We start from the raw sequence: 27,205 nt of genomic DNA, 5'->3' as shown, positions 1-27,205 counted from the left end.
AAGTCAGGTAGCGTGATGCCTCCAGCTTTGTTCTTTTGGCTTAGGATTGACTTGGCGATGCGGGCTCTTTTTTGGTTCCATATGAACTTTCAAGTAGTTTTTTTCAGTTCTGTGAAGAAAGTCGTTGGTAGCTTGATGGGGATGGCATTGAATCTATAAATTACCTTGGGCAGTGTGGCCATTTTCATGATATTGATTCTTCCTACCCATGAGCATGGAATGTTCTTCCATTTGTTTGTATCCTCTTTTATTTCATTGAGCAGTGGTTTATAGTTCTCCTTGAAGAGGTCCTTCACATCCCTTGTAAGTTGGATTCCTAAGTATTTTATTCTTTTTGAAGCACAAAAGGCCCATTTTTAAGTTTTGAGATTTTTTTTGTCTGCTTGATCTAGTCTATTGCTGAAGATTTCAAATGTATTTTGTATTTCATTTAATGAATTATTCAATTTTAGAAATTCTGTTAGGTTCTTTTTTATGTTATCTATGACTTCAGTAATTTTAAAATTCACAACCTGATTTTTTTCTGATTTTTTATATTGTTTTCAGTAATCTCTTTTATCTCACTGAGATTCTTGAGTATCAATATTTTAAATTCTTTTTTGGGGATTTGGCAAATTTCATTTTGACTGGGATCTCTTGCTGGAGAATTTTTATGTTACTTCAGAGGTGTTGTATTAATTTCATGTTTCCTGTGTTCTTCCATTGATATCTGCACATCTGGTGCAATAGTTGCTTTTTCCAATTTTTTGAATTTGTTTTCATGGGGGTGGAATTTTTCCTGAAGATATATCTATGGCATTGGTTGGTTAGGGCACTGTGGCTTGGATCGTGGGTGCATACAGTGGTGTAGTGTCTCTATGATTTATTTAGCTGTACAATGTCAGTGGTGTCTGTGATTTCCTCAGTGGCTTATGGTGTAGTAGTTAGTAGAGGCTGTGGTGAAGTTTGGATAGGAACTGGAATGCCAGGTGAACTAGTCTTTGGGCCTGGGTGGTGATGGCAGTGGGATGATCATGCCTGTTCATGACCCAATGTTGACGTACACTGGCACTGATTTTAACTTGTGCAAGCAGGCTGATTCTTGGGGCTCCAGGTGACTTGCTTGGGTACCAGCAGTGGCAGGGAGGGTGGGCAGGTTCTTAAGCACCTGGGCATCAGGCATGGCATGGGCAATGACAGTAAGTGGCAGGAAAACCCTCTGGGACCCAAGCAGTCCACGGTGATGTTGGCGGTTGCTGCAATGAGCTGTACAGGCCTGCAGGTGGCACATCCATGTGATGCTATCTGTTGTAGCTGCAGGTTGAGTGTGCTTGACCTCACACCCCAACAGTAGTGTGCTCAAGTGCCAAACACTGTTAGGCTGGGCTGGGTGATTTCCAGGCCTCAAACAGTGTGCTGAGTACTGGAGTTGGTGGATCTGGGCTGGGCAGTCTCCCCGGTGGTGCATTCAGGTATTGGCTTTTGTAGGGAGAGACAGGGTGATCCCTAGGCCCCCAGAAGAATGCTTAGGTGGGGCAGCAGTGACTGCACTGTGGCCCTACTACTGAGGAGTGTGGAGTTGCTTTCAGTGGAAGTAACCTTAGGCATGTTGCTGGGGACTGTGCATGATGCTTGTGCCTCAACCCTGCACCAGCCTGCAATGGAGGCAGCTGTGAGCTGTGGAATTTTTCCTTGGGGCACTTAAAAATGTGCAGCCATCCCTCTGCAGGTGAGATGCAGGGGTCTCTGCCCATGGTTCCCACCTTGATCCCAGGAGTAGCAGCGGTAGGTACAGAATGTCAGTGGGGCTTCAGGGATGTGGAGATGCAGAGGCTGTTAAGCCCTAGGGCAGGACAGAGACTAGTGGAGGCTGGGCTCTCAAAATGATGCTGTGTTGCAGCTGCACAAGACTCCGGGGGTTGTGGGACCCAGCATGAGCTCCCTCTGGAGCAGTGCCTTTGTGTAGTCCCCAGGCAGTTCTCTATGTAAGTTTTGAACCTTACTAGAGTTGAGCTCCTTTCCTGTGGCTAGAGTTGTAGGAGTCTTGGGTGGAAATGAGGACCACTGGGGGGCTTCTTGCTTACCTTTTCCCCATATTAGGGAACCTCTTCAGGCTGCCAGCAGATCCCAGCTGAACAGGCTACATTGCTTCCCTCTCCTTCCTTGCTTCTGGTGCTTCCCATAACTGTTCTGTTGAATTCTAGTGTTCTCAAATGAGCTATTCAAAGTAATTATATGTTCACTAATTTGGTTCCTCTCCATGGAAGAGGTGAATACCAGATGCATCTAGTCAGCCATCTTGAAGCCCCTCTTCTATTTCAATCCTTTCCAATTTTTCGAAACCAAAAATACATTTTTTTCTTTATACAACAGATGGTTCATGTAGCCTCTTAAAGAACATATCTCCCTTATAAAAGCCATGCTGCTTTTCTCCTACAGGTGATGCCAATGCTTCTACACTTTATTATAGAGGCCAATATTTACCCCACCCACTGCCACACACAATATATCTTCTTTCCCATTTAGCTTTTGGTTTACATGCTTGAATTGACTGTGACAATTCTCTGTGGGCCTCTTACATTTCTGTACATCTTGTGAAGACAGGCACTGATGATCCGTTGATCCATATGATTTCAAAGATATTTGTATAGGGAACAGCCTTGAAACACAGAGACAGTGTCTCCCTCTGGAGCAAAGAGCAGGCAGGCATACTGCATATTATAGCAGATTTAGTCTCCCTAAGCCCAGGGTTGCACATTTCTAATATAACTCACTGTACTTCCCATATTCAAGTAAAATACTGCAGATTTACATTTTCCAGAAGGGTTTGAAAGTTGGAGAGGAAGTGCAGTGTAGACAATTGAGGAGATTAAGAAAATTCTACCAATCATGCAGAGAGATTTTCCTCCAGTCTCCTTTTTCTTCTTTGACTCCCACAATTCTGGCAACTAGGTTTACAACCACCAGAAAGAACATTAAAGGAATTCTTCCTAGGGAAATGAAGAATTCTGAGAGAATAAACTTATAGATACTGACATCTGGGTGCTTTCTAATGAAAACTACTTGCCATTGTATTGCTGTCAATGCAAGAAACACACCCAGAACTTTCAATTGGCTTATTAGAGCTTTTTTATTAGATATGAATGGACAGCCACGGTGGTTTCTAAAATTAAAAGCTACACTACATCTGTAATCCCAGCACTTTGGGAGGTTGAGGCGAGTGGATCACTAGGTCAGGAGTTCAAGACCAGCCTGGCCAAGATGGTGAACCCCGTCTCTAATAAAAATACAAAAAATTAGCCGGGTGAGGTGGCAGGTGCCCGTAATCCCAGCTACTCAGGAGGCTGAGGCAGGAGAATTGCTTGAACCCAGGAGACGGAGGTTGCAGTGAGCAGAGATCATGCCACTGCACTCTAGCATGGGTGACAGAGCAAGACTCCATCTCCAAAAAAAAAAAAGCCACACTGGAACAAGCAAACAGGAAAAATTAAAAAATTGGAAAAAAAATAGAGATAATGCATTAAAGGGGAAATAATTTAACATTTACATATGTGTTAATATGCACATACATATGATTTAAATATATGTAAATATGCATATATGTATATGCACATATATGTGTATACATGTACACGAATATACATATATTCAAATTAAGTATGTATTATATATAAATATGTAAATATATAATATAAATATATAAGTATACATATATGTATATTGAAATACATGTATGTGTGTGTATATATACATATGATGTGTATGCACACATGTTTAATATCCTCAATGAGATGAAAGAACTGAGTGTGTCCGTGAAATAAAAACAGGCTTCTACAGAAAGAAAACTTTGGAAAATAAGACAGTTTCTTTCAATAATACATTAACAAATTGGAAAATAATTTTGAGGAAGTCTTCTAGAAAATGTAATAAAAAGATTAAAAAGTTAGGAAATAAGAGACAAAACAATGTGAAGATTGATAGAAGAGGTAGAATGTCCAACAAATATGAGTTCCAAACAAGAAAATAGAGGAAGAACAGCGCCAAGGAAAATAGTATTTCAAAATACTTGAAAAATATAAATTTCCAGATTCAGTAATAACATAGCAAGAAAGAAAATAAGAAAGGAACACACATTGAAGAGTACCATCATGTCACATCAAAATTCTAGGGATAAAGAAAAATGCTAGGAGTTTCCAGACAAAGAAAGGGAGAAAAACACATTGTATTAAAAGACTGAGACTTTAAATGAAATTAGACTTTTCAACAATTGCACTAGAATTTGGTAAACAATGAAACAATGCCTTCAAAATTGTGATATAAAATTATTTCTAAAATAGATTAATACATCCAACAAAATACAACATATGTGGATACAATAAACATATTTTTAGAGAAGTGGACATTTCAAAAAATTTACATCCCATGTTTGTGTTCTCAGATAGTTATTGAAGAGGTTCTCCATCAAAATGAGGGATCTAGGAAGCAGGGAAACTAACACAGGTGAGAGACAAGAAAATTCCAGCATGTTGGTGAGGAAAATCTCCAGCACTATAATCATGCGGCAGTCCTAAAGAACAATCAAATCCAGATTGCAGGAGAGTAAAGAACTTCAGAATGGTGGTATTAGGCCAAAAAGAAACAAAATAACTAGAAGGCTAAATAAATAACTAAATAAATATGACCTGGGGAGATTATCTCATGTATTTGACTGTACCTAACTGTATCTAACTGTATCTATAGATAAAAGGCTTTATAGTTCTGATGGAGAGTTTCAGAATTGATTCAAGATACTTCACAACTTAATAGCAGAGCTCAATTACAAAAAATTAGCAAGAAAAAAATTGCAAAGAAAGAGATATGAACTTATAGTAAGCTGCATGGTTCGGTTGTGAAAAATATGTTCATATCATAATAATGTATGTTCTGAAAATAGATTTAATTTTTACTGAAAGGATGACAGGAGAAGTATGTGGGTGTGTTTGTGTTCATGTACACAGAGATGGTGTTGTAAATGAGCTAGGAAGTCAAGAGAGAATGCCTAACATTTAGAAATCAAGAAATATCATTATGTGCATATTTTATACAATATAACAGAAACATAAAGATGCATAACACAAGAAACAGGTAAAAGAACTGAAAGTGGCTGCCTCCAAAAGGCAAGAATTATGTGTGGATAATAACTAACTTTTAAAATAATGTAGTGCTATTTCACATCTTAAATTCTATATTTGGATTATTTAGCAAAAATAAAATTAAACTGTAAAAATTAAGGATGACTGCTGGAGAAATAGAAATGGTGGATATCTAACTGCATAGTGTGCATAGTAAACAATGGAAACAAATTTTAAAAAACAATTAACCAAAAGGCTGGCTAAGAAACAAGAAGAAATTAGGAAAACCTAGTAAATAAAAAATATAAAATATGGTGTAAGTAATATTCAAAAATTTATTTAATTACAATAAATGTGAATGGATTAAGCTAATTAATGGAAACACAGAGGCTCTCAGACTGAATTTTAATAATCTACCACTTCAATTTTTTTAAATGTATATTAAAATGACAAAAAGTTGGAAACTAAAGAGGCTGAAAATGGTATTCGAGCAAATGAAAACAAAAAGAAAATTGTTGTAATATTGCTCATAACAAACAAAATATTATTTAAAGTGAAAACAACTAAGGAACTTATGATGTTGATAAAGTAATTCACCAGGAAGATACTCCATTTATGAATGTATAAGGCCTTAACAACTTAGTTTTAAAATGTACTATGCAAAAACTGATAAAACTACTAGGATAAATTGGCAAACACACAATCATAGCTGGAGACAACACATTTTTTTTTTGATACTAAGAAAATATTCAATGGTTTAGTAGGACTTAAAAGAGTTGTAGCAACAGGCCTAATCTAAAGCTCAAACCTTCATAAAGAGAATGTTCACTCTTTTGATCCCAAAGGATGTCTCAGTATTGATATTATGTAAATATTTTTTCATGGACCACAATGCAATAAAATAAGAAATCAACCAAAAAAGAAGTAGCCAAACTCTTCTCCATTAACCTTCAAAGATCTATGTACATCATAGATATTTAATAAACACGTATATAGCACTTACTATATGTTAGCCATTATTCTAAGCACTTTGAAATATTTACTCATTCAGTCTTTAATATTGCTTGAGATAGGTAGTAGTATTCCTCTCAGTATACAAATAAAATTGAAGCACAGAGAGGTTGAGCAATATGTCCAAGGTTATGTAGTTAGTGAGTGGCAGAGAGAGACACAAGTGCTCTTGACTCCTGTATTAAGCTTATTCTCTTAACATAAGCATCTAAATAAACTATGAGTTAAAGAAGAAATAAAAATAAAATTTTAAAATATATACTACTATGGCTTCACAAAAAGAATACAAAACTAATGACATGGGGGGGAGGAGCCAAGATGGCCGAATAGGAACAGCTCCGGTCTACAGCTCCCAGCGCGAGCGACGCAGAAGACGGGTGATTTCTGCATTTCCATCTGAGGTACCGTGTTCATCTCACTAGGGAGTGCCAGACAGTGGGCGCAGGTCAGTGGGTGAGCACACTGTGCACCAGCCGAAGCAGGGGCGAGGCATTGCCTCACTCGGGAAGCACAAGGGGTCAGGGAGTTCCCCTTCCAGGGGTGACAGACGGCACCTGGAAAATCGGGCCACTCCCACCCGAATACTGTGCTTTTCCGACGGGCTTAGGAACCGGTGCCCCAGGAGAGTATAGCCCGCACCTGGCTCAGAGGGTCCTACGCCCAAGGAGTCTCGCTGATTGCTAGCACAGCAGTCTGAGATCAAACAGCAAGGCAGCAGCGAGGCTGGGGGAGGGGCGCCCGCCATTGCCCAGGCTCGCTTAGGTAAAGAAAGCAGCCTGGAAGCTTGAACTGGGTGGAGCCCAACACAGCTCAAGGAGGCCTGCCTGCCTCTGTAGGCTCCACCTCTGGGGGCAGGGCACAGACAAATAAAAAGACAGCAGTAACCTCTGCAGACTTAAATGTCCCTGTCTGACAGCTGTGAGGAGAGCAGTGGTTCTCCCAGCATGCAGCTGGAGATCTGAGAACCGGCTGACTGCCTCCTCAAGTGGGTTCCTGACCCCTGACCCCCGAGCAGCCTAACTGGGAGGCATCCCCCAGTAGGGGCAGACTGACACCTCACACGGCCGGCCAGGTACTCCAACAGACCTGCAGCTGAGGGTTCTGTCTGTTAGAAGGAAAACTAACAGAAAGAACATCCACACCAAAAACCCATCTGTACATCACCATCATCAAAGACCAAAAGTAGATAAAACCACAAAGATGGGGAAAAAACAGAGCAGAAAAACTGGAAACTCTAAAAAGCAGAGTACCTCTCCTCCTCCAAAGGAACGCAGTTCCTCACCAGCAACGGAACAAAGCTGGACGGAGAATGACTTTGACAAGCTGAGAGAAGAAGGCTTCAGATGATCAAATTACTCCGAGCTACGGGAGGATATTCAAACCAAAGGCAAAGAAGTTGAAAACTTTGAAAAAAATTTAGAAGAATGTATAACTAGAATAACCAATACAGAGAAGTGCTTAAAGGAGCTGATGGAGCTGAAAACCAAGGCTCGAGAACTACGTGAAGAATGCAGAAGCCTCAGGAGCCGATGCGATCAAATGGAAGAAAGGGTATCAGCCCTGGAAGATGAAATGAATGAAATGAAGCGAGAAGGGAAGTGTAGAGAAAAAAGAATAAAAAGAAACGAGCAAAGCCTCCAAGAAATGTGGGACTATGTGAAAAGACCAAATCTACATCTGATTGGTGTACCTGAAAGTGACGGGGAGAATGGAAACAAGTTGGAAAACACTCTGCAGGATATTATCCAGGAGAACTTCCCCAATCTAGCAAGGCAGGCCAACATTCAGATTCAGGAAATACAGAGAACGCCACAAAGATACTCCTCGAGAAGAGCAACTCCAAGACACATAATTGTCAGATTCCCCAAAGTTGAAATGAAGGAAAAAATGTTAAGGGCAGCCAGAGAGAAAGGTCGGGTTACCATCAAAGGGAAGCCCATCAGACTAACAGCGGATCTCTCGGCAGAAACCCTACAAGCCAGAAGAGAGTGGGGGCCAATATTCAACATTCTTAAAGAAAAGAATTTTCAACCCAGAATTTCATATCCTGCCAAACTAAGCTTCATAAGTGAAGGAGAAATAAAATACTTTACAGACAAGCAAATGCTGAGAGATTTTGTCACCACCAGGCCTGCCCTAAAAGCACTCCTGAAGGAAGCGCCTGCCCTAAAAGAGCTCCTGAAGGAAGGCACAACCGGTACCAGCCACTGCAAAATCATACCGAAATGTAAAGACCATCGAGACTAGGAAGAGACTGCATCAACTAACGAGAAAAATATCCAGCTAACATCATAATGACAGGATCAGATTCACACATAACAATATTAACTTTAAATGTAAATGGACTAAATGCTCCAATTAAAAGACACAGACTGGCAAATTGGATAAAGACTCAAGACCCATCAGTGTGCTGTATTCAGGAAACCCATCTCACGTGCAGAGACACACATAGGCTCAAAATAAAAGGATGGAGGAAGATCTACCAAGCAAATGGAAAACAAAAAAAGGCAGGGGTTGCAATCCTAGTCTCTGATAAAACAGACTTTAAACCAACAAAGATCAAAAGAGACAAGGCTATTACATAATGGTAAAGGGATTAATTCAACAAGAAGAGCTAACTATCCTAAATATATATGCACCCAATACAGGAGCACCCAGATTCATAAAGCAAGTCCTGAGTGACCTACAAAGAGACTTAGACTCCCACACATTAATAATGGGAGACTTTAACACCCCACTCTCAACATTAGACAGATCAACGAGACAGAAAGTCAACAAGGATACCCAGGAATTGAACTCAGCTCTGCACCAAGCAGACCTAATAGACATCGACAGAACTCTCCACCCCAAATCAACAGAATATACATTTTTTTCAGCACCACACCACACCTATTCCAAAATTGACCATATACTTGGAAGTAAAGCTCTCCTCAATAAATGTAAAAGAACAGAAATTGTAACAAACTGTCTCTCAGATCACAGTGCAATCAAGCTAGAACTCAGGATTAAGAATCTCACTCAAAACCGCTCAACTACGTGGAAACTGAACAACCTGCTCCTGAATGACTACTGGGTACATAACGAAATGAAGGCAGAAATAAAGATGTTCTTTGAAACCAATGAGAACCAAGACACAACATACCAGAATCTCTGGGATGCATTCAAAGCAGTGTGTAGAGGGAAATTTATAGCACTAAATGCCCACAAGAGAAAGCAGGAAAGATCCAAAATTGGCACCCTAACATCACAATTAAAAGAACTAGAAAAGCAAGAGCAAACACATTCAAAAGCTAGCAGAAGGCAAGAAATAACTAAAATCAGAGCAGAACTGAAGGAAATAGAGACACAAAAAACCTTTCAAAAAATCAATGAATCCAGGAGCTGGTTTTTTGAAAGGATCAACAAAATTGATAGACCGCTAGCAAGATTAATAAAGAAAAAAAGAGAGAAGAATCAAATAGATGCAATAAAAAATGATAAAGGGGATATCACCACCGATCCCACAGAAATACAAACTACCATCAGAGAATATTACAAACACCTCTATGCAAATAAACTAGAAAATCTAGAAGAAATGGATAAATTCCTCAACACATACACCCTCCCAAGACTAAACCAGGAAGAAGTTGAATCTCTGAATAGACCAATAACAGGAGCTGAAATTGTGGCAATAATCAATAGCTTACCAACCAAAAAAAGTCCAGGACCAGATGGGTTCACAGCCGAATTCTACCAGAGGTACAAGGAGGAGCTGGTACCATTCCTTCTGAAACTATTCCAATCAATAGAAAAAGAGGGAATCCTCCCTAACTCATTTTATGAGGCCAGCATCATCCTGATACCAAAGCCTGGCAGAGACACGACAAAAAAAGAGAATTTTAGACCAATATCCTTGATGAACATTGATGCAAAAATCCTCAATAAGATACTGGCAAACAGAATCCAGCAGCACATCAAAAAGCTTATCCACCATGATCAAGTGGGCTTCATCCCTGGGATGCAAGGCTGGTTCAATATACGCAAATCAATAAATGTAATCCAGCATATAAACAGAACCAAAGACAAAAACCACATGATTATCTCAATAGATGCAGAAAAGGCCTTTGACAAAATTCAACAACCCTTCATGCTAAAAACTCTCAATAAATTAGGAATTGATGGGACGTATCTCAAAATAATAAGAGCTATTTATGACAAACCCACAGCCAATATCGTACTGAATGGGCAAAAACTGGAAGCATTCCCTTTGAAAACTGGCACAAGACAGGGATGCCCTCTCTCGCCACTTCTATTCAACATAGTGATGGAAGTTCTGGCCAGGGCAATTAGGCAGGAGAAGGAAATCAAGGGTATTCAATTAGGAAAAGAGGAAGTCAAATTGTCCTTGTTTGCAGATGACATGATAGTATATCTAGAAAACCCCATTGTCTCAGCCCAAAATCTCCTTAGGCTGATAAGCAACTTCAGCAAAGTCTCAGGATACAAAATCAATGTGCAAAAATCACAAGCATTCTTATACATCAATAACAGACAAACAGAGAGCCAAATCATGAGTGAACTCCCATTCACAATTGCTTCAAAGAGAATAAAATACCTAGGAATCCAACTTACAAGGGATGTGAAAGACCTCTTCAAGGAGAACTACAAACCACTGCTCAAGGAAATAAAAGAGGATACAAACAAATGGAAGAACATTCCATGCTCATGGGTAGGAAGAATCAATATCATGAAAATGGCCATCCTTCCCAAGGTAATTTACAGATTCAATGCCATCCCCATCAAGCTACCAACAACTTTCTTCACAGAATTGGAAAAAACTACTTTAAAGTTCATATGGAACCAAAAAAGAGCCCGCATCGCCAAGTCAATCCTAAGCCAAAAGAACAAAGCTGGAGGCATCACGCTACCTGACTTCAAACTATACTACAAGGCTACAGTAACCAAAACAGCATGGTACTGGTACCAAAACAGAGATATAGATCAATGGAACAGAACAGAGCCATCAGAAATAATGCCACATATCTACAAGTATCTGATCTTTGACAAATCTGACAAAAACAAGAAATGGGGAAAGGATTCCCTATTTAATAAATGGTGCTGGGAAAACAGGCTAGCCATATGTAGAAAGCTGAAACTGGATCCCTTCCTTACACCTTATACAAAAATCAATTCAAGATGGATTAAAGACTTAAATGTTAGACCTAAAACCATAAAAACCCTAGAAGAAAACCTAGGCATTACCATTCAGGACATAGGCATGGGCAAGGACTTCATGTCTAAAACACCAAAAGCAATGGCAATAAAAGCCAAAATTGACAAATGGGATCTAATTAAACTAAAGAGCTTCTGCACAGCAAAGGAAACTACCATCAGAGTGAACAGGCAACCTACAAAATGGGAGAACATTTTCGCAACCTACTCATCTGACAAAGGGCTAATATCCAGAATCTACAATGAACTCCAACAAATTTACAAGAAAAAAACAAACAACCCCATGAAAAAGTGGGCGAAGGACATGAACAGACACTTCTCAAAAGAAGACATTTATGCAGCCAAAAAACACATGAAAAAATGCTCACCATCACTGGCCATCAGAGAAATGCAAATCAAAACCACAATGAGATACCATCTCACACCAGTTAGAATGGCAGTCATTAAAAAGTCAGGAAACAACAGGTGCTGGAGAGGATGTGGAGAAATAGGAACACTTTTACACTGTTGGTGGGACTGTAAACTAGTTCAACCCTTGTGGAAGTCAGTGTGGCGATTCCTCAGGGATCTAGAACTAGAAATTCCATTTGACCCAGCCATCCCATTACTGGGTATATACCCAAAGGACTATAAATCATGCTGCTATAAAGACACATGCACACGTATGTTTATTGCGGCATTATTCACAATAGCAAAGACTTGGAACCAATCCAAATGTCCAACAATGATAGACTGGATTAAGAAAATGTGGCACATATACACCATGGAATACTATGCAGCCATAAAAAATGATGAGTTCACGTCCTTTGTAGGGACATGGATGAAACTGGAAATCATCATTCTCAGTAAACTATCGCAAGAACAAAAAACCAAACACCGCATATTCTCACTCATAGGTGGGAATTGAACAATGAGAACACATGGACACAGGAAGGGGAACATCACACACCGGGGACTGTTGTGGGGTGGGGGGAGGGGGGAGGGATAGCATTGGGAGATATACCTAATGCTAGATGACAAGTTGGTGGGTGCAGCGCACCAGCATGGCACATGTATACATATGTAACTTACCTGCACATTGCGCACATGTACCATAAAACCTAAAGTATAATAATGATAATAATAATAATAATAATAATAATAAAAGAAAAAAAAAGAAAAAAAAAAGAAATAAAAAAAAAAAAGTAGCCAACTAACATCCTAATTAACAAAATATTACAAACTAATTTATTTTAGGACTGTCCTGCTTTTTATTTATTTCGGATCACTTAAAATGTCAGCATGTGCCTGGTAAATGTCTCTGTTAAAATACAAAATCTACTCCAGGGATGCATTAGAGAAAAATTTTGAAAACTCATTTGGTAATTGCATCTCACTGCCCATCAGTTAATCTGCTTATATATTCATGCATCCTGAGAGACAATTTACTGAATTAAATCCTTGGAGATCAAATTCAGTTACTTAAAAACAAAATGTAATTTTTTTTCCAAACAACAACTTGAAATTAAAATTTTAGGCCTCCCAATTTTGCTTTTATCTATTTATTGTTAGTGTTACATAAAAATAAAATTATGTTACTAACACAATAGTACAGCAAACATACAAGGTATTTATCAGCCATAAACACTAATGAAATAGCAAAATGTCTGTCTGTTGGGAATTTCACTTCAACCACATCAAGAACTCACAGTGCATGCCATCATTCCTTTAGTCTTCATTATTCAAACAGTGTTCACTATAACATTATCAATGAAGTAAAAACAAGGCTTATAACTCTAAAAAAAAAAAAAAAAAAAAAAAAAAACTAATGACATACATCCAAAGCAGTTCTCAGAACTGCTTTATATATTTACTGGAAAATAATAAATGAATATTTAAATTCAAAAAGTTTCCAAAAGAGTAGCAAATCTAGAGAAGGTAAAAACAAATAATTATGATGAATTTAAATGCAAAAATAAAGAAAACTAAAACAGTAGATATTTTATTTTTTAAGTTCGAATAGTTGAAGAGATTAATTAGAAATGAAACCCATAACAGCCATGATCAACAAAAATCAAAGAGACACAAGAAACAATATCAAGTAGGATACAAGGGCAGATACAGAGGAACAAAATACTTATAAAAGCATATTTTGAACAACTTTATACTAATTTATTTTTAAAAGGTATATAAAATGGGCAGATTTGGAGAAAAGGATATATTACCATAATTAGACAAGAAATAGAAAATGTACTAGAATAAAAACCCCATAAAAAGGGAAAGGCTAGTAGTGAAAAACCTACTCTTTCCAAAAACAAAGACACAAAAAACAACATCATGCTCAGAGGATAGAAAGGTGTGAGATTTAGCCAGCATTTAAAGAGGCTGCTAATTGCAAACCTTTCATACCAAAAATAGCCAAGTAGGAAAGGATAATTATCAGCCAATAATGGATAGATGAAAACATAGTAAACTGAATTCAGCAGTATATAAAAAGATCAAGTAGGGGTTTCCGTTAAAACGTATGAATGAGCCAATATTTTAAAAATCTATTAATGTAATTCACCCCTAACAACTTAGAGAATAAAAAGCATATGATTATGTCAATAAATGCAGAAAAGAAACTAGCTGAAAATTTAACAGACCATTTATGATAAACTTGCAAACAAACAAGGAATAGAAGGGAACTTCCTTATATCTGCCAGAGATCTACAGCAAGCATCATGTTTAATGGTTAATAAAACATGAAAAACATTTAAAGTCTGAAAAAAAGACAAAAATGTATCTATAACTGTTAGTATTGAATATTATATTTCATAACCAAATGCAACATGGAGAGAAATAAATAAGAGAGATAAAAATCAGAACAGAAAAGACAGAACTGTCAAAATGTGCAGATGATGTAGTCGTCAATATATTTTTCTCCTTTGTCAGAAAAAAACCTACATTCATCCTAGATTTTCTTAGCCTTTTTCCCCTAAACCCATCTTTCTTCAGATAAACACACAATAAAACTTATATTTAAAAAAGTCAGTCACTTTCCTGTTCACAATTTCAGTATTGGGGTTTCCTTTTCTTTCTCATAGGTTTCAATTCCATTCTATTTCTAATTTCAAAGAGCTACATGTTTAAATAGCTACCAGGAGCACTATAAAGAAGAGACATTGACAAAAAAGGCCCAAGATTAACTGATTATTTCAAGGTCTTAATAAGGCTTGCTGCCCAACTTTAAGCCTTCTTTTAGCTGCTCCCTGAAGGATTTCAAACAGTCCTAATGAAGTTATGCACTGGCCATTCTTAAGCAGTGATAAATATGCCGTAAATTCATCTCTTGCCTGTGGGACTTTGGATCTTAATAGCTTATGAGCTCAAGTATTTCCAGTTTCTGTTGGGTAAATGTTTGAGGGCCTTAAGAGAGATTATGTGGAATTGAACTGAATGCCTGGCAACTCTTTCATGCTTGTCAGTCTCTCCCAGCTTACTTGGCTAGTCAAAGACACCACAATAAACTGTCCTGCTTTCAAATATTTATTTTTCAGTATGCTGGTACTTAGAGAATCTCTAAGAGAAAGGTACAAACTGGGCACCAGAACTAGGAATTACGGAAGAGCCCAAGTCTTAGGGTATCCTGGGGGATTTGGTATCCAATTCTCTTCCAACCTTCAGAAAGGCCCATCTTGGGCTCACCTTCTAAAAGGAAAGCAAGGATGGGTCACTTGATGGACTAAGTGCTGGAGAGAGAAAGAGGGAGCTACAGAAATTACTTCAGTAAAGCTCTTCCTTCTGATCTCCTCAAGGAGAAGGTGCTCAGCTTTTTGTGGGTAACACACAGGGGTGGCCAGGTACTGCAAAGCAGGGAAAACTGGCTTACGCTACAGGTGTAGTGTTAGCCAGTTTCTGCTGTATTCCATGCTCCTAGCATGAGAGACATTCTGTAAGTATTTGCTGAAGAAATCAGTAAATGAATGAGTCATGGTTCCCACAATATTCAAACTGAAGAGACCTCAGAGGTAGGTCCTTCAGCAGTTAGGACAGAGATACCCTGGAGTGTGAGTGATTTGTCTCACGATGCTGCATCCTTAAACATGATTGGTTCTGAGGCCCTCCCCATAATGCGATCATGAGGTATGAGTCCTCTTCAACCACGGAGCAGTCCAGGACCTTATGCTGATGCAAAGACTTCATTCCTGTGGGAAAAACCAAGATTGTCTAAGTACTAGCTGTACGATTGTTGATGAGCCACTTTTATAATGAGATCCCCAGACATCAGAGTGTTTGGATTGTGCTATTGCTGCCTTGCAGACAGTCACTGTGGTTTTGGGGACAGGGACCTCAGAGTCCTAGCGCACAGGAGAATGGTCCTGTTGGGCAGCCAGCAATTCAGACTTAAAGGGATGGGGCAATGGGGAGGTGCAGGAGAGCCTGGTGCTGCTTTCTGTATGTTTGTTACTCCCAGATCTGACTAATCAGGGAGATAAATTAACTGAAAGGTCCTGGTAGGTTCTGTTTTACTTCTAGTCCTCCCGTTTGGAAGATTCTCTGTGTGCTGTGTCTGCCACAGTACAATGGGAGTCCTGGAAATTCTAGTTTCAAGCCTCACTCTCCTGAATCCTGAATAAGCCTCCATCCTGCCCAGTGATATGTAAGTCACATTTCAGGACTTGATGCAGGGATTCTTGTTCTGTAACTAAATGTGACCTCGTGGCCCTCATCTCATAACCTCATGACCCTCATCTCTCTCTTTTATCTCCTGAGATAATTATCAAGTGGAAAAAATGAATATGCAGCTGTGTCACAAAACTTAAGAATCAAAAAGCATAAATAGTGAAAAAAATCACCCAGAAAGGATAATCTGGGTACCAGCCTTAAGGAAGGCAAAGCTTCCAAAGCCTAAATGCCTTATCCAGCATATTCTCATTGAAATGCTGTCCAGTCTCCGCAGCCCTCAACAAACCATCTCCATCCCAGACTGTGCCACTCAGCATTTCTTCATAGCAGTCTCTGAGATAGATATTAGCACAGTCTTCATCTTACAAGTGAAGAAATTGAGGCCTAGAGAGGTGAGAACTGTTTCCAAGGTCATATATGAGTAAGTGGGGCTTGGGTTTGATCACAGAGGTATTTAACTCCAGACTACCCTGCCCCCAAATCCCACACATTTCAAAATCTAGAGTTGGAAGAGAAGTGAGTATGGAAAGTAAAGACCGGACCTTCCAACAGGGGTTGAAGAAATTAATGACAACGACCATCCATGAACATGAAAAAAAGAAACAGAGCAAAAAAATTATGGTGTGTGTGTGTGTGTGTGTGTGTGTGTGTGTGCGCGCGCGCATGTTTGGGTGGCCAAGCATACAAATAGAACCCAGAGTTATGGGGAGTGGGGATGGGAAGGACAGAAGAAGGGAGGAAAGCAGAAATTTAATGTGGTATTTGCTCGCTATGTATCAGGAACTGCACTTGGCAATTTACATACAGTAATTCATATGGTCTCCATAGCAACACTATGAAGTAGATATTATTATTCTATTTTATAGATGAGCAAATGGAGACAAATGAAACGAGCAAAGAAAATCAGGCATCCCTCCATTTACACTGGGGTTAAAGCCAGAGATTATTATGAACTTAAATATTTTGTTGTTACTATTGCTGTTGTCTTATAGTTACTAGTGTTTTAAATCTATAAAAAACCTTCCAAGCCTTCGTTGTGTATACAGACTAAAAAATAGAAGCAGAAACTACCCTCCACACGGAACGGGGAGACTCGGGTATTAAACACGTGATATTTGGGGCTTTTGGAAGAAAGCAGGACTGAAAAGAGAAGTGGCTATGCACCACAGAATGTTCTAGGTCAGCACACTGGACTACCCACACGGGAGAAAAGGAGTGTCTCCTCTCACTTCCTTATTCCAGACACCGGCCACTGTGAATTTGAACCTTGAGAAAAGGCAGTGCTTTCTACCTTGACTTACCAAATGGAAGCCCTTCTGAACAGAGATGGAGCAAGTTTTGAGAGAGGGACTCCAGAGTCCTGGGACACAGGAGAATGGTCCTCTCTTGACTTCCCAGGGGTGTGCCTCACACAGCCATCTGTCCTTGGCTTGAACTCATTCCAGAACTCTTTAGGTACGTCCCTTTGCACTGGCCTTTGACGAGCAATGTGCTATTGCTGATTTAAACCAGGTGAGTCTGAGTAGAGTTTCACGCCTGGGCACACGTATTCAGTGCTTTCTCTGGTCTACATCTACTTCTAGTCAAACCAGTTTCCAATACATACAGTCTCTGACTTTATAATAGTGTGAGAGTGATATGCATACAGAAGAATTTATACTTCAAGTACCTATACAACCGTTTGGTTTTTCACTTTCAGTACAATATTCAAAAATTACCTATGATATTCAACACTTCATCATAAAATAGACTTTGTTTTAGGTGATTTGCCCAGTTGTAGGCTAATGCAAGTGTTCTGAATACATTTAAGGTAGGCTAGGATAAGCTATGATGTTCAGCCAGGTGTATTAAATGCATTTTTAACATGATATTTTCAACGTATGATGGGTTTATCAGGATGTAGCCTCATCATACATTGAAGGGCATCTGTACTACCTTTACACATTTACTTCCTGTCAACAGACACATACTACATCTGTCCCTCAGTCTCAGGGCCCAGAGAACCTTGATGGGTCCTTCAGTACTTGCCTGTGTCTGAATGTTGAGAGCATCTGAAACCCAGAGCTACACTCCATTTCAGTGCCTGCACATGGCTGATGATGATCCTGGACCAGCCTACTGTTTCCAACCTGGATGCTTAACATTCCCACTTCATCTCTTTCAGACTCAGATTCTCCTCAATGCCAAGGCCCAATTTCACGGTTGTGACAGAGTTTACCTTTGAGGGTTTCCCCATTTTTGAGTGGCATCACAGACTCATCCTCTTTGTGTTCTTTTTGGTCTTGTACCTTTTGACCCTTGCCAGCAATGCTATCATCTTGACACTTATCCGCCTTAACCATCAACTTCACATGCCCATGTATTTCTTCCTGAGTGTGCTATTTCTGAGACCTGTTATACCATGACCATCATCCCCCAAATGCTGTCCAGTCTCCTCAGTCCTCAACAAACCATCTCCATCCCAGGCTATGCCACTCAGCTCTTTTTCTATCTCACTTTTGGTGTCAATAAATGCTTCCTGCTCACAGCCATGGGGTATGACCGCTATGTGGCCATCTGCCGCCCCCTACGGTATTCAGTCATCATGGGCAAAAAGGCTTGTATACAACTGGCAAGTGGATCCTGGAGCACTGGCCTGAGCACAGCTATCATTCAGCTGTCTTCTGTATTCAGCCTTCCCTTCTGTGATGCTAATCTCATCTCCCACTTCTTTTGTGATATCCGGCCCATAATGAAGCTCACCTGTGCAGACACTACTATCAAGGAATTTATTACTTTGCTCATCAGTCTCTGTGTCCTTGTTCTGCCCATGGTCTTGATCTTCATCTCCTGTGTCCTAATGGTCACCACCATCCTCAAGATTGCATCAGCTGAGGGCCGGAGAAAGGCCTTTGCTACTTGTGCCTCACACCTCACAGTGGTCATTGTCCGCTATGGCTGTACCTCTTTCATCTACCTAAAACCCAAATCCCAAAATTCCCTGCAGGACAGACTTATCTCTGTGACATACACTGTTATTACTCCTCTGCTCAACCCTGTTGTATACAGCCTGAGGAACAAAGAGGTTAAGGATGCCTTGCTCAGAGCTTTGGGCAGAAAGCCTCTCTCTTAGGTGCTGGTCAGTTCAATAACAATCAAAGAAAAAGAGTTTGATGAGGTGTCACAGTGAGGGGGACAATCAGATGAGAGATACTGTGAAAGAACCAGGTGGCTGATCTAGGCAGCATCTAGGAATTTATTCCCCTCATAGATTGAAACAAGGAAGAAAAATATTAATGAAAAAAAGAAATAGATGGATTTGCCAAGTCAGATATATGGGTTTACCAAGCTTGATGAAAATCAAATAAGATAAATGATATCCAGCACTGCACTATAATGTTAGACATTATTCCTGTTACTCTTGTCATAAGGTATTGTAAACCAGCAGGGAGAATAGGAAGAATATATACTATCATATCATAGGAGTTTATGTAAGCTAAACTTGACTTCATGAATGACACAAAGGTACAAAAGGCCACCAGCACCCCTTGTCTGAAGATGGGACCAACTCTAGGGCACAATTCTAGATCCCTCCATTAGATCAGGCTGAAGTTATGCTCCAGCTAAGACTGTGTTCTTGCATAGTGATTCCCCTGCCCCATCCTGCTTCTCTCATTCCCTTTCCTCTGAGGGAACTCCTTAGTCAATCACTGTACCCAATACCTTATTTCAGGCTCTGCTTCTGTGGAACCTGACCTAAGCAAGGTGGTACCTATGTCTATGGGGCAATTATTCAGACTTCACTGCGAGTGCTCTTTTTGCATCTGTTGCACTTAGAACAGTGCCTGGTGCATAGTAGATGTTAAATATTTATTAAAAGGAAGAAAGAAGGAAAGAAGGAAAGAAAAAGCAAGGAAGACTGCTGTGAGCAGCTAAAATACACTAGAAGGTAGCTCTTCTCTCTTGTTTTCCTTCTATGATTTTAACACTTTCAGGCTGTTTGTCCTTCTTTGTGACATCTCCTTTTGGTACATTTATTGAATGTATCCTAGATAGTAGTCATTATTTTAAGTATGTTATTAATTTAATCTTCACTATAAATCTATGAGATAGATATTTTATTATTCTTTTTTATGGATGAGGAAACTGAGACCTCAAATATGTAATTCCTTAAGGCAGAATCAGGATTTAAACACGTGCAACCCAGCCCTGAAGTCTGTAGTTGCATTGTAAGCTCATGATGTTCATTTTAACCAGCTTTCTCCTCCATAATAACTAATTTATACTGCTCCATACTCCTAGGAAAAGGAGAAGCCTCCACCCCATTCCAAATTGTGGATTTACACATATCTCAGATCCTATTCGTGATATCTTGGACTTTGGAATCAGTCTGGAAGTTTAGAAATAGTGTATTATAATACACTCCTTTTCCTAAAATACTTTGGTGCATCCCTTTTTCACTCAGCACAACCCCAAAGAGGAAAATAGGAAAGGAAGTCTGAAGTGGGCCAACAACTACTGAAGAACAGTTATTGTTTACCCTGAACCCCAACTCTAAGAACCAATGACCTTGAGTAGGAGATGCTAAAACAGTATGATATTGTAGATAGAGTACAGGCTTTGAACGGAGCGGCATGCATTCCCAATCATAGATCCGCCATTACAAGCATGTGTCCTGTTATGATACTTAACCTCCCTGGTGTTTGTTTCCTATCTGCATGGTGAGGCTGACAATATCAACTCCCAAGGTTGCTGTTAGAAGTCAACAATGTTATGGACATACCATTCCCTGGCACATGGAAAGCTCTCAGTGCCTTCTCCACCACCACCCTCCACAGACATTGCTCCCTGGGTCACTCTGAGGTCAACGTCAAGTCACTCTTGATATGGACACAGAGCCCTAGCTTTAACAATAGGATTCTCATTTGTTCTTTGTCAATAGAATTCCCTTTTGCCCAGGAAGTCTTGACTTTGTAACTGGGCTTCTATTATAGTCCCTGATCCTATGTTCCAGCAAAAGGAAACTAACTATTCTCCGAGGGTCTTCCAAGTATTACTTCCTGGATATACCCAGGACCTTATTTCAGGCTCTGCTTATGTGGAACTAGACCTAAGCAAAGTGGTATCTATGTCTATGGGGCAATCACTCAGACTTCACTCCGAGTGTTCTTTTTGTGGTTAATAAACCACTAAGAGCACCTGTCTGCATTTCTCCTCCAGATTCCCTTTATTTATGCCCTCCTTACTGACCTGCCGAATACATCTCATAACATCATTCCCTCTTCTCTCCTAGTTGCCTCAGAGTCACTGCAAGAATTCCCAGGGTTCCTGTGGGCATCAATTCTCACATGCAGTCTGAATAAATACTGACAAAAGCATCTGCAAGTATTTTTTGAAGTACCATAATTCATTTGAAAGCACCAATTACTAATTCATAGTTCTCCTTTTCAGAACTTATTTTTCCTATCAATAGGTACAAATAGTACAACTATTATTATCCAAATATTATCAATTTGGAGATCAAGAAATATTTGAACGTAAAAAGGGGTTTTCATACACAGACAATTTGGACACGCCAGCTCTAGGTGACAGAAATAGTGTGGAAGACGGTGTGAGAGTAGACCTAACTTTAGGAACCTCAGTTAAATCTGTTTTGAGCCCTATCCGGGGCCCTGAAAGACTCCCATTGACAATTCCAAAGCCTTCTTAAGAGGTCTAGACCCAGGATCCTAAACTAAATTGAATGCCATAAACAAACTATAATAAGAACTACTGGAATCTGTTCCCCAAATAAAGCAGTCTGCAGAACTAGAAGATTTTGCATTAGGTTATTTTGGCTGTTTTGCCAGCTTTGTTTCTATAGTCACTCCACATGTGTTCATTTTTTTCTAGCATAAAATCCCAATATATTTGCTATTGGTGGCAGATTGGACTTTCTGTACATCCCTAATCTGTAAAATTAGATACTGCTACTGACTTCGGAGGGTTATTTGGAGGCTTATGTGAGACAAAAATCTGTGAAAGTGTTTGATAAATATTAATTGCTACTGAAGTGGTATACCTGTCCTTTTTGCCAGATACCACATTTTTATATCATCAACCCAGTTCCCCATTTCTACAGTCTTCGTAATTTGTCCCAAAGCAATAGTATCATAAAGACTTGAGCTCTTTTGCCCAATTCTACTCTTTTCCTGTTGAGATCTCATAGCCACCAATGATACCTGATCATGAACTGTTAATACGGAGATCATTTTCTTTGCTTCATCTGTTACAAGAAGAAGCTATGTATATTTATAAATAATCAGAGAGTTGGCATGAATGAACCTGATGAGAGCAGTTTATGAAATTATTGGTTCTTTCCTCTCCTTTGAGCCACACATTGAGTCAATTACAAGCCCTATTGATTTCCCTCAAATGTCTCTCACATGTGTCCCTCCCCTCTGGGCCAATTACCACCCCTCTAGATCAATCCCAATTATCTCTGTTACATCAGCAGCCTAGCTGGTTTTTCTTCCTCTTTTTTGCCAACTTCAAATCCATCTTCACACCACTCACAGGTCAATATACCAAATCCCAGTGCAGGGTAGTTTTTTTTTTTTTCAACAAGGAAGCAAAATCACCAGAAAGAACAGAAAAGGGAAAAAAATGGTTAGTGGTTTAAAAAAAAAAAAAGAATGACTTCCTTAAGAGGCCAGTTGCTAAGGAATTTTAGAGTCTAAGAACAGGAGAGATAAGTGAGAATCACTTGAGAGGCTCTTAAAAGTGATACATTCAAATACTCTTTTGTAATCTGTTCTTACTTTACCTACACAATGTAATTTTTCATAATCAACCTGAGTCTAATCAAGGACTGTCTCCTCCCTGTCTCACTTACAGTTACATTTCAGTTATTATGATTATCACCTGCAACTAAACCCTGAGCTCCTGAAAGGTTGGTGCAGCACCTCATCCATTTCTGTATTTCCAGCAACTAGCACAGGGCCTGACATATGCTAAGTGCTTAAAGAATGAATGGATGCAGATAAATATCACACGAAAGACTAAGAAATTTTTAAAGAAGTAGTAAACAACTCATGGAAAGTATTCAGTGAGAAGTAAGTTTGGAGTTGGGTCTTGACAGACAATTAGAAGCTTACCAAATAAAGGGAAGAAAAATCCAGGCAAAGAGAACAGTGTTCAAAAGCTAATTTGTTTCCTAGCCTCCAGGAGAGAATCTTTGGATCTAAAGATGGTGTACTTCCAATCCTGAATGCCACAGGACAAGGACAGGCGGCATGAACTGCCCTCTGCAGAATGATGACCATATTTAAATACTTCTATTCCAAAAAGAAAACCAGATTCTTATACTAGATAGGGTTCCTGCCTATAAGCAAAAGGCCCTAAACTTCCTTAAATCCGAGGTGGTATGGCTCTAAGCTTGAGCTGCCTAGATTTGTCAATATGAATTTCTAAGACACATCTGTAAAAAAATAAAAAATAAACCACATGCACATATACACACTCACAATGTGCTTATTCAAACAATTAAAATCAACTAAATAAACCAGCTTCCTCAAATATTATTTCAACTTGAAGCAAAAACTTTCCCCAGGCTCCCCAAGCGCTAGCCTGGAATTAAGTAAATGAGCCTCACACATAATGAGACCTCCAGGTACCTGATACCTGCATCCTCCCAGCCCCAGCGGGGTGGCTCTCAGAATGTCTTCAGGGAGTGACTCCCAGAAGCCCAGCTGCCTGATCCTGGGAGAGCATCTCCTCTGGCTTCAAAGACTTTTCCACACAGAGGGGTTATCAGGAATGCCTATGACTCTCAAACCTAACTATATTCCTACTAGTGTGTGTTTATGCCCTGCCTGCTCAGCCTCAGGTCCTGCCGTAGGCACTCTTGGTCACCTTGCTCACCTTGGTCACCCTGTGCCTATCCATTGTGGCCAAGAGAGCCTGACATTTCAATCTTTACTCCTCGGCCTCCTCCAGCTCAGCTTTCTCGTTGTGCCTCAGTGCTAAGCAGAGTCATGTGAGTGGTCTTCAGAAGAAGGACTGAAATGGGGCTCATTACATATGAGCTGACTTTATTGTGGTATTTCAGCTCCTATCACAGCTGGACAGGTCTTCATAAGCTATGTTTGCTCTTCCTTCCATTTCCTTTGAAGAATTATAGACTTCCAAGAGTGGGGAGGATGCTAACCAAATCATAATAGCTGTTCTTCTACCTCAAGACAGACAAGTTTCAGCCAGATAAGATGATATTTTAGCCATGTGCTTCTCAATGGGAACTCTATTGGTATTTGGAATAAGACAATTCTTCCTTGGGCAGAATCACTACAAGTTTTGCAGGACATTTCACATCATGAATGGCCAAGAGCTTCTGTGCTCATTATTGTAACAGTTAAAAGCTCTGCCAAGCATTTCTGATTTCACCTTAGAGGCACCATACCACTCCGTGGCTGGACTACTACATAGTTTTTGCTCAGAAGCCTCACAGAAGACAAATGTCTTTAGACATATATTTTAGTATCAAATGATTTTCTTTATTGGAAAATATTCTCTATTGCAGCTTTACTTTCTTTTTAGCATTCTTAGTGTAAATGATTAACAGCTGGTCATCAACTTCTTTTAAATAGATTTTTATGAAATTGAAGAAAGTCTTCGTGCGTACTAACCATCATTGATGTGATTTACTTTATGCAAAGCTTCTCTTTCTGAATATGCATAAGCAAATCAGAATATAATTTAAATACCCTACAGAAGCTTACTGTTTAAAGAGATAAAAATGTGAAATATTGCATAAATTGAACTGATCCCCTTCCTTCAACAAAATGATGTATCTTTGGTGTAACTGTTTTTTTATATTCAGGGTCTGCTTTTGCTTTAGGTGAGGGACACTTAAATTTGCTGTATCTTTCCTGATACAATTGTTTATCTCTGCAGAGTGGGTGTAGGCTTACTCATGAAGTTGTATTGGCTATAAATTTGCCTTCTAGTTTAGGGAAGGTAAAGATGTAGCATAGTTTATAACATACGTGAATCAGTGCTCTGAACTGTCAGCAGACTTCCATCACTCGGACAGAAGTGGGGAGAGGCTGGTGGTTGGCTAAGATTTTCCTTTTTCTTCTTGAAGACAAGAAGAACCTTTTTACTTTGCTTCTACTTCTTAAAGGATGTGCAAGGGGGATGATTCATAGTTTTGAAAGAAAAGACATCAGTAGTCCATCCCTAAACAAATTATTTTCAAGCACCCAATCCATGCATAATTTGGAGCTAGTGAAATATGAAAAGATGTAAAAGGTATTATAAAGTTGCTAAGTGTTTGTGTGAGGTGAGGCAGCAATAATGGGGTAAAAATAATCCAAATAAACCTGAGAACCTCCGAGTGTAATACGGTTTTATGAAGGCCTGAAAATGTGCACTCATCTCTGAAGAATAGGAAAGAAATAAGAGGAGAAAAGAGGAGCCATTCCAGATGTCAGGGAGGAAGAGTAAAAATGAAGTAGGAGCATGTATGGTTATACAGTGAACAAGTGAGACTATATGATTCTGTGATGCATGGAAAATTATAACAGATGGTCACAGAGTAAAAATATTTTAAGTAAAGATAAGTAAACCCAGGGATTAACTTAATCCACTAGGAAATATATCACCAGATTTGTAACTGAGAACTATTGAACTTCAATCAATTTCAGAAATGTGCTTCTACTGCTTTACTGAGACTATGTGACTTTTATGCTTTTATGTTTCAGATTGGGGAACCAACCAATGAAAAGAGAGAACTTTACTCTCATCACTGATTTTATTTTCCAAGGTTTCTCCAGCTTCCGTGAGCAGATCACCCTTTTTGGCGTGTTCCTTGCACTATACATCTTAACCCTAGCAGGCAATATCATCATCGTGACCATCATCTGAATTGATCATCATCTTCACACACCCATGTACTTCTTCCTGAGAATGCTGTCCACTTCAGAGACTGTATATACATTGGTCATTCTCCCAAGGATTCTCTCCAGCCTCGTAGGTATGAGCCAGCCCATATCATTGGCAGGGTGTGCCACACAGATGTTCTTTTTTGTAACCTTTGGCATCACTAACTGCTTCCTGCTCACAGCAATGGGATATGACCGCTATGTGGCCATCTGCAACCCCCTGAGATACATGGTTATTATGAACAAGAGGCTGCGTATCCAGCTTGTCCTGGGGGCCTGCAGCATTGGGCTGATTGTAGCAATAACACAAGTGACATCTGTATTCAGATTACCCGTCTGTGCTAGAAAGGTGCCCCACTTCTTCTGTGACATCCGACCTGTGATGAAGCTCTCCTGCATTGACACCACTGTCAATGAAATCCTGACTTTGATTATCCGTGTGCTGGTGCTTGTTGTACCTATGGGTCTGGTTTTCATTTCTTATGTTCTCATTATCTCTACAATCCTCAAGATTGCTTCAGTTGAGGGCCGGAAGGCTTTTGCCACCTGTGCCTCCCACCTCACTGTGGTCATTGTCCACTACGGATGTGCCTCCATTGCCTACCTCAAGCCCAAGTCAGAGAACACCAGAGATCATGACCAGCTGATCTCGGTGACCTACACTGTCATCACTCCCCTACTGAACCCTGTGGTATACACCCTGAGAAACAAAGAGGTCAAAGATGCTCTGTGCAGGGCTGTTGGTGGGAAGTTTTCCTGACCATTTAGGAAGAGTTCTCCTGAGCCTGTCAACATCCACACTAGGCAGGAATATGAGGTGTAAACTCACAAACCCTTGGCTCCTAGAGACCTGCCCCTTAAATAAGAGGCAAAAGAGGAATAGCAGTTTCATACAACTGGGAGTCTGAAGCTTTAAATAAAGTTACTGGATGGAGTGTTATCCCTGTTTTGGGGTATAAATAGACAAACAAGGATAAGATATCCCTAAATAAAGTAGTGTGGGCTGAGAATTTTTTACTGACCTTTTGGTTTCTTTGTGAATCTCCACCTAATGAAGGCAATAGAAAGCCCCTTGAGAAAATAGAATCCAAGACACACTTAAAATCTTTTTCCTACAATCCCTTTCTTCCTATACTAGAGCACCAGGGCTTCTAAAACTGGATTCCCTATTGGAGTATGTTTATGACATGTCAAGTAATAAGTTACTGTGTGGGGAGGGAGAGTGGCCTCAGGATTAGATAGCCCAGGAGAAATAGATGTTCTCTCCTGGATGTGTTAATTTATCCCAGATTCTAGCAAAACTGCTTATTAAAGATGGTGAGCATACACAGTTTAATTAGAGATACT

General features: G+C 39.6%; 2 protein-coding genes across 2 annotated transcripts; both read left to right on the top strand.

Moving 5' to 3' along the window:
- Window positions 1–18,139: 18,139 nt before the first annotated feature.
- Window positions 18,140–19,071, top strand: LOC100445189 (olfactory receptor 10J4-like). Its single transcript, XM_009235520.3, is given in 2 exon segments — window positions 18,140–18,335; window positions 18,338–19,071. Coding segments are annotated over 2 exon segments (930 nt in total).
- Window positions 19,072–25,661: 6,590 nt separating this feature from the next.
- On the top strand, window positions 25,662–26,636 carry LOC100454479 (olfactory receptor 10J1). The gene is given in 1 exon segment (XM_009242312.4): window positions 25,662–26,636. A coding segment is annotated over 1 exon segment (957 nt). The 3' UTR covers window positions 26,619–26,636.
- The last annotated feature ends 569 nt before the right edge of the window (window positions 26,637–27,205 follow it).

This window comes from Pongo abelii, chromosome 1 (genome assembly GCF_028885655.2).
Source record: "Pongo abelii isolate AG06213 chromosome 1, NHGRI_mPonAbe1-v2.0_pri, whole genome shotgun sequence".
Taxonomy (NCBI): Eukaryota; Metazoa; Chordata; class Mammalia; order Primates; family Hominidae; genus Pongo; species Pongo abelii.
Note: the sequence above shows the minus strand (reverse complement) of the source record. Positions and strands in the feature narration are given on the sequence as shown.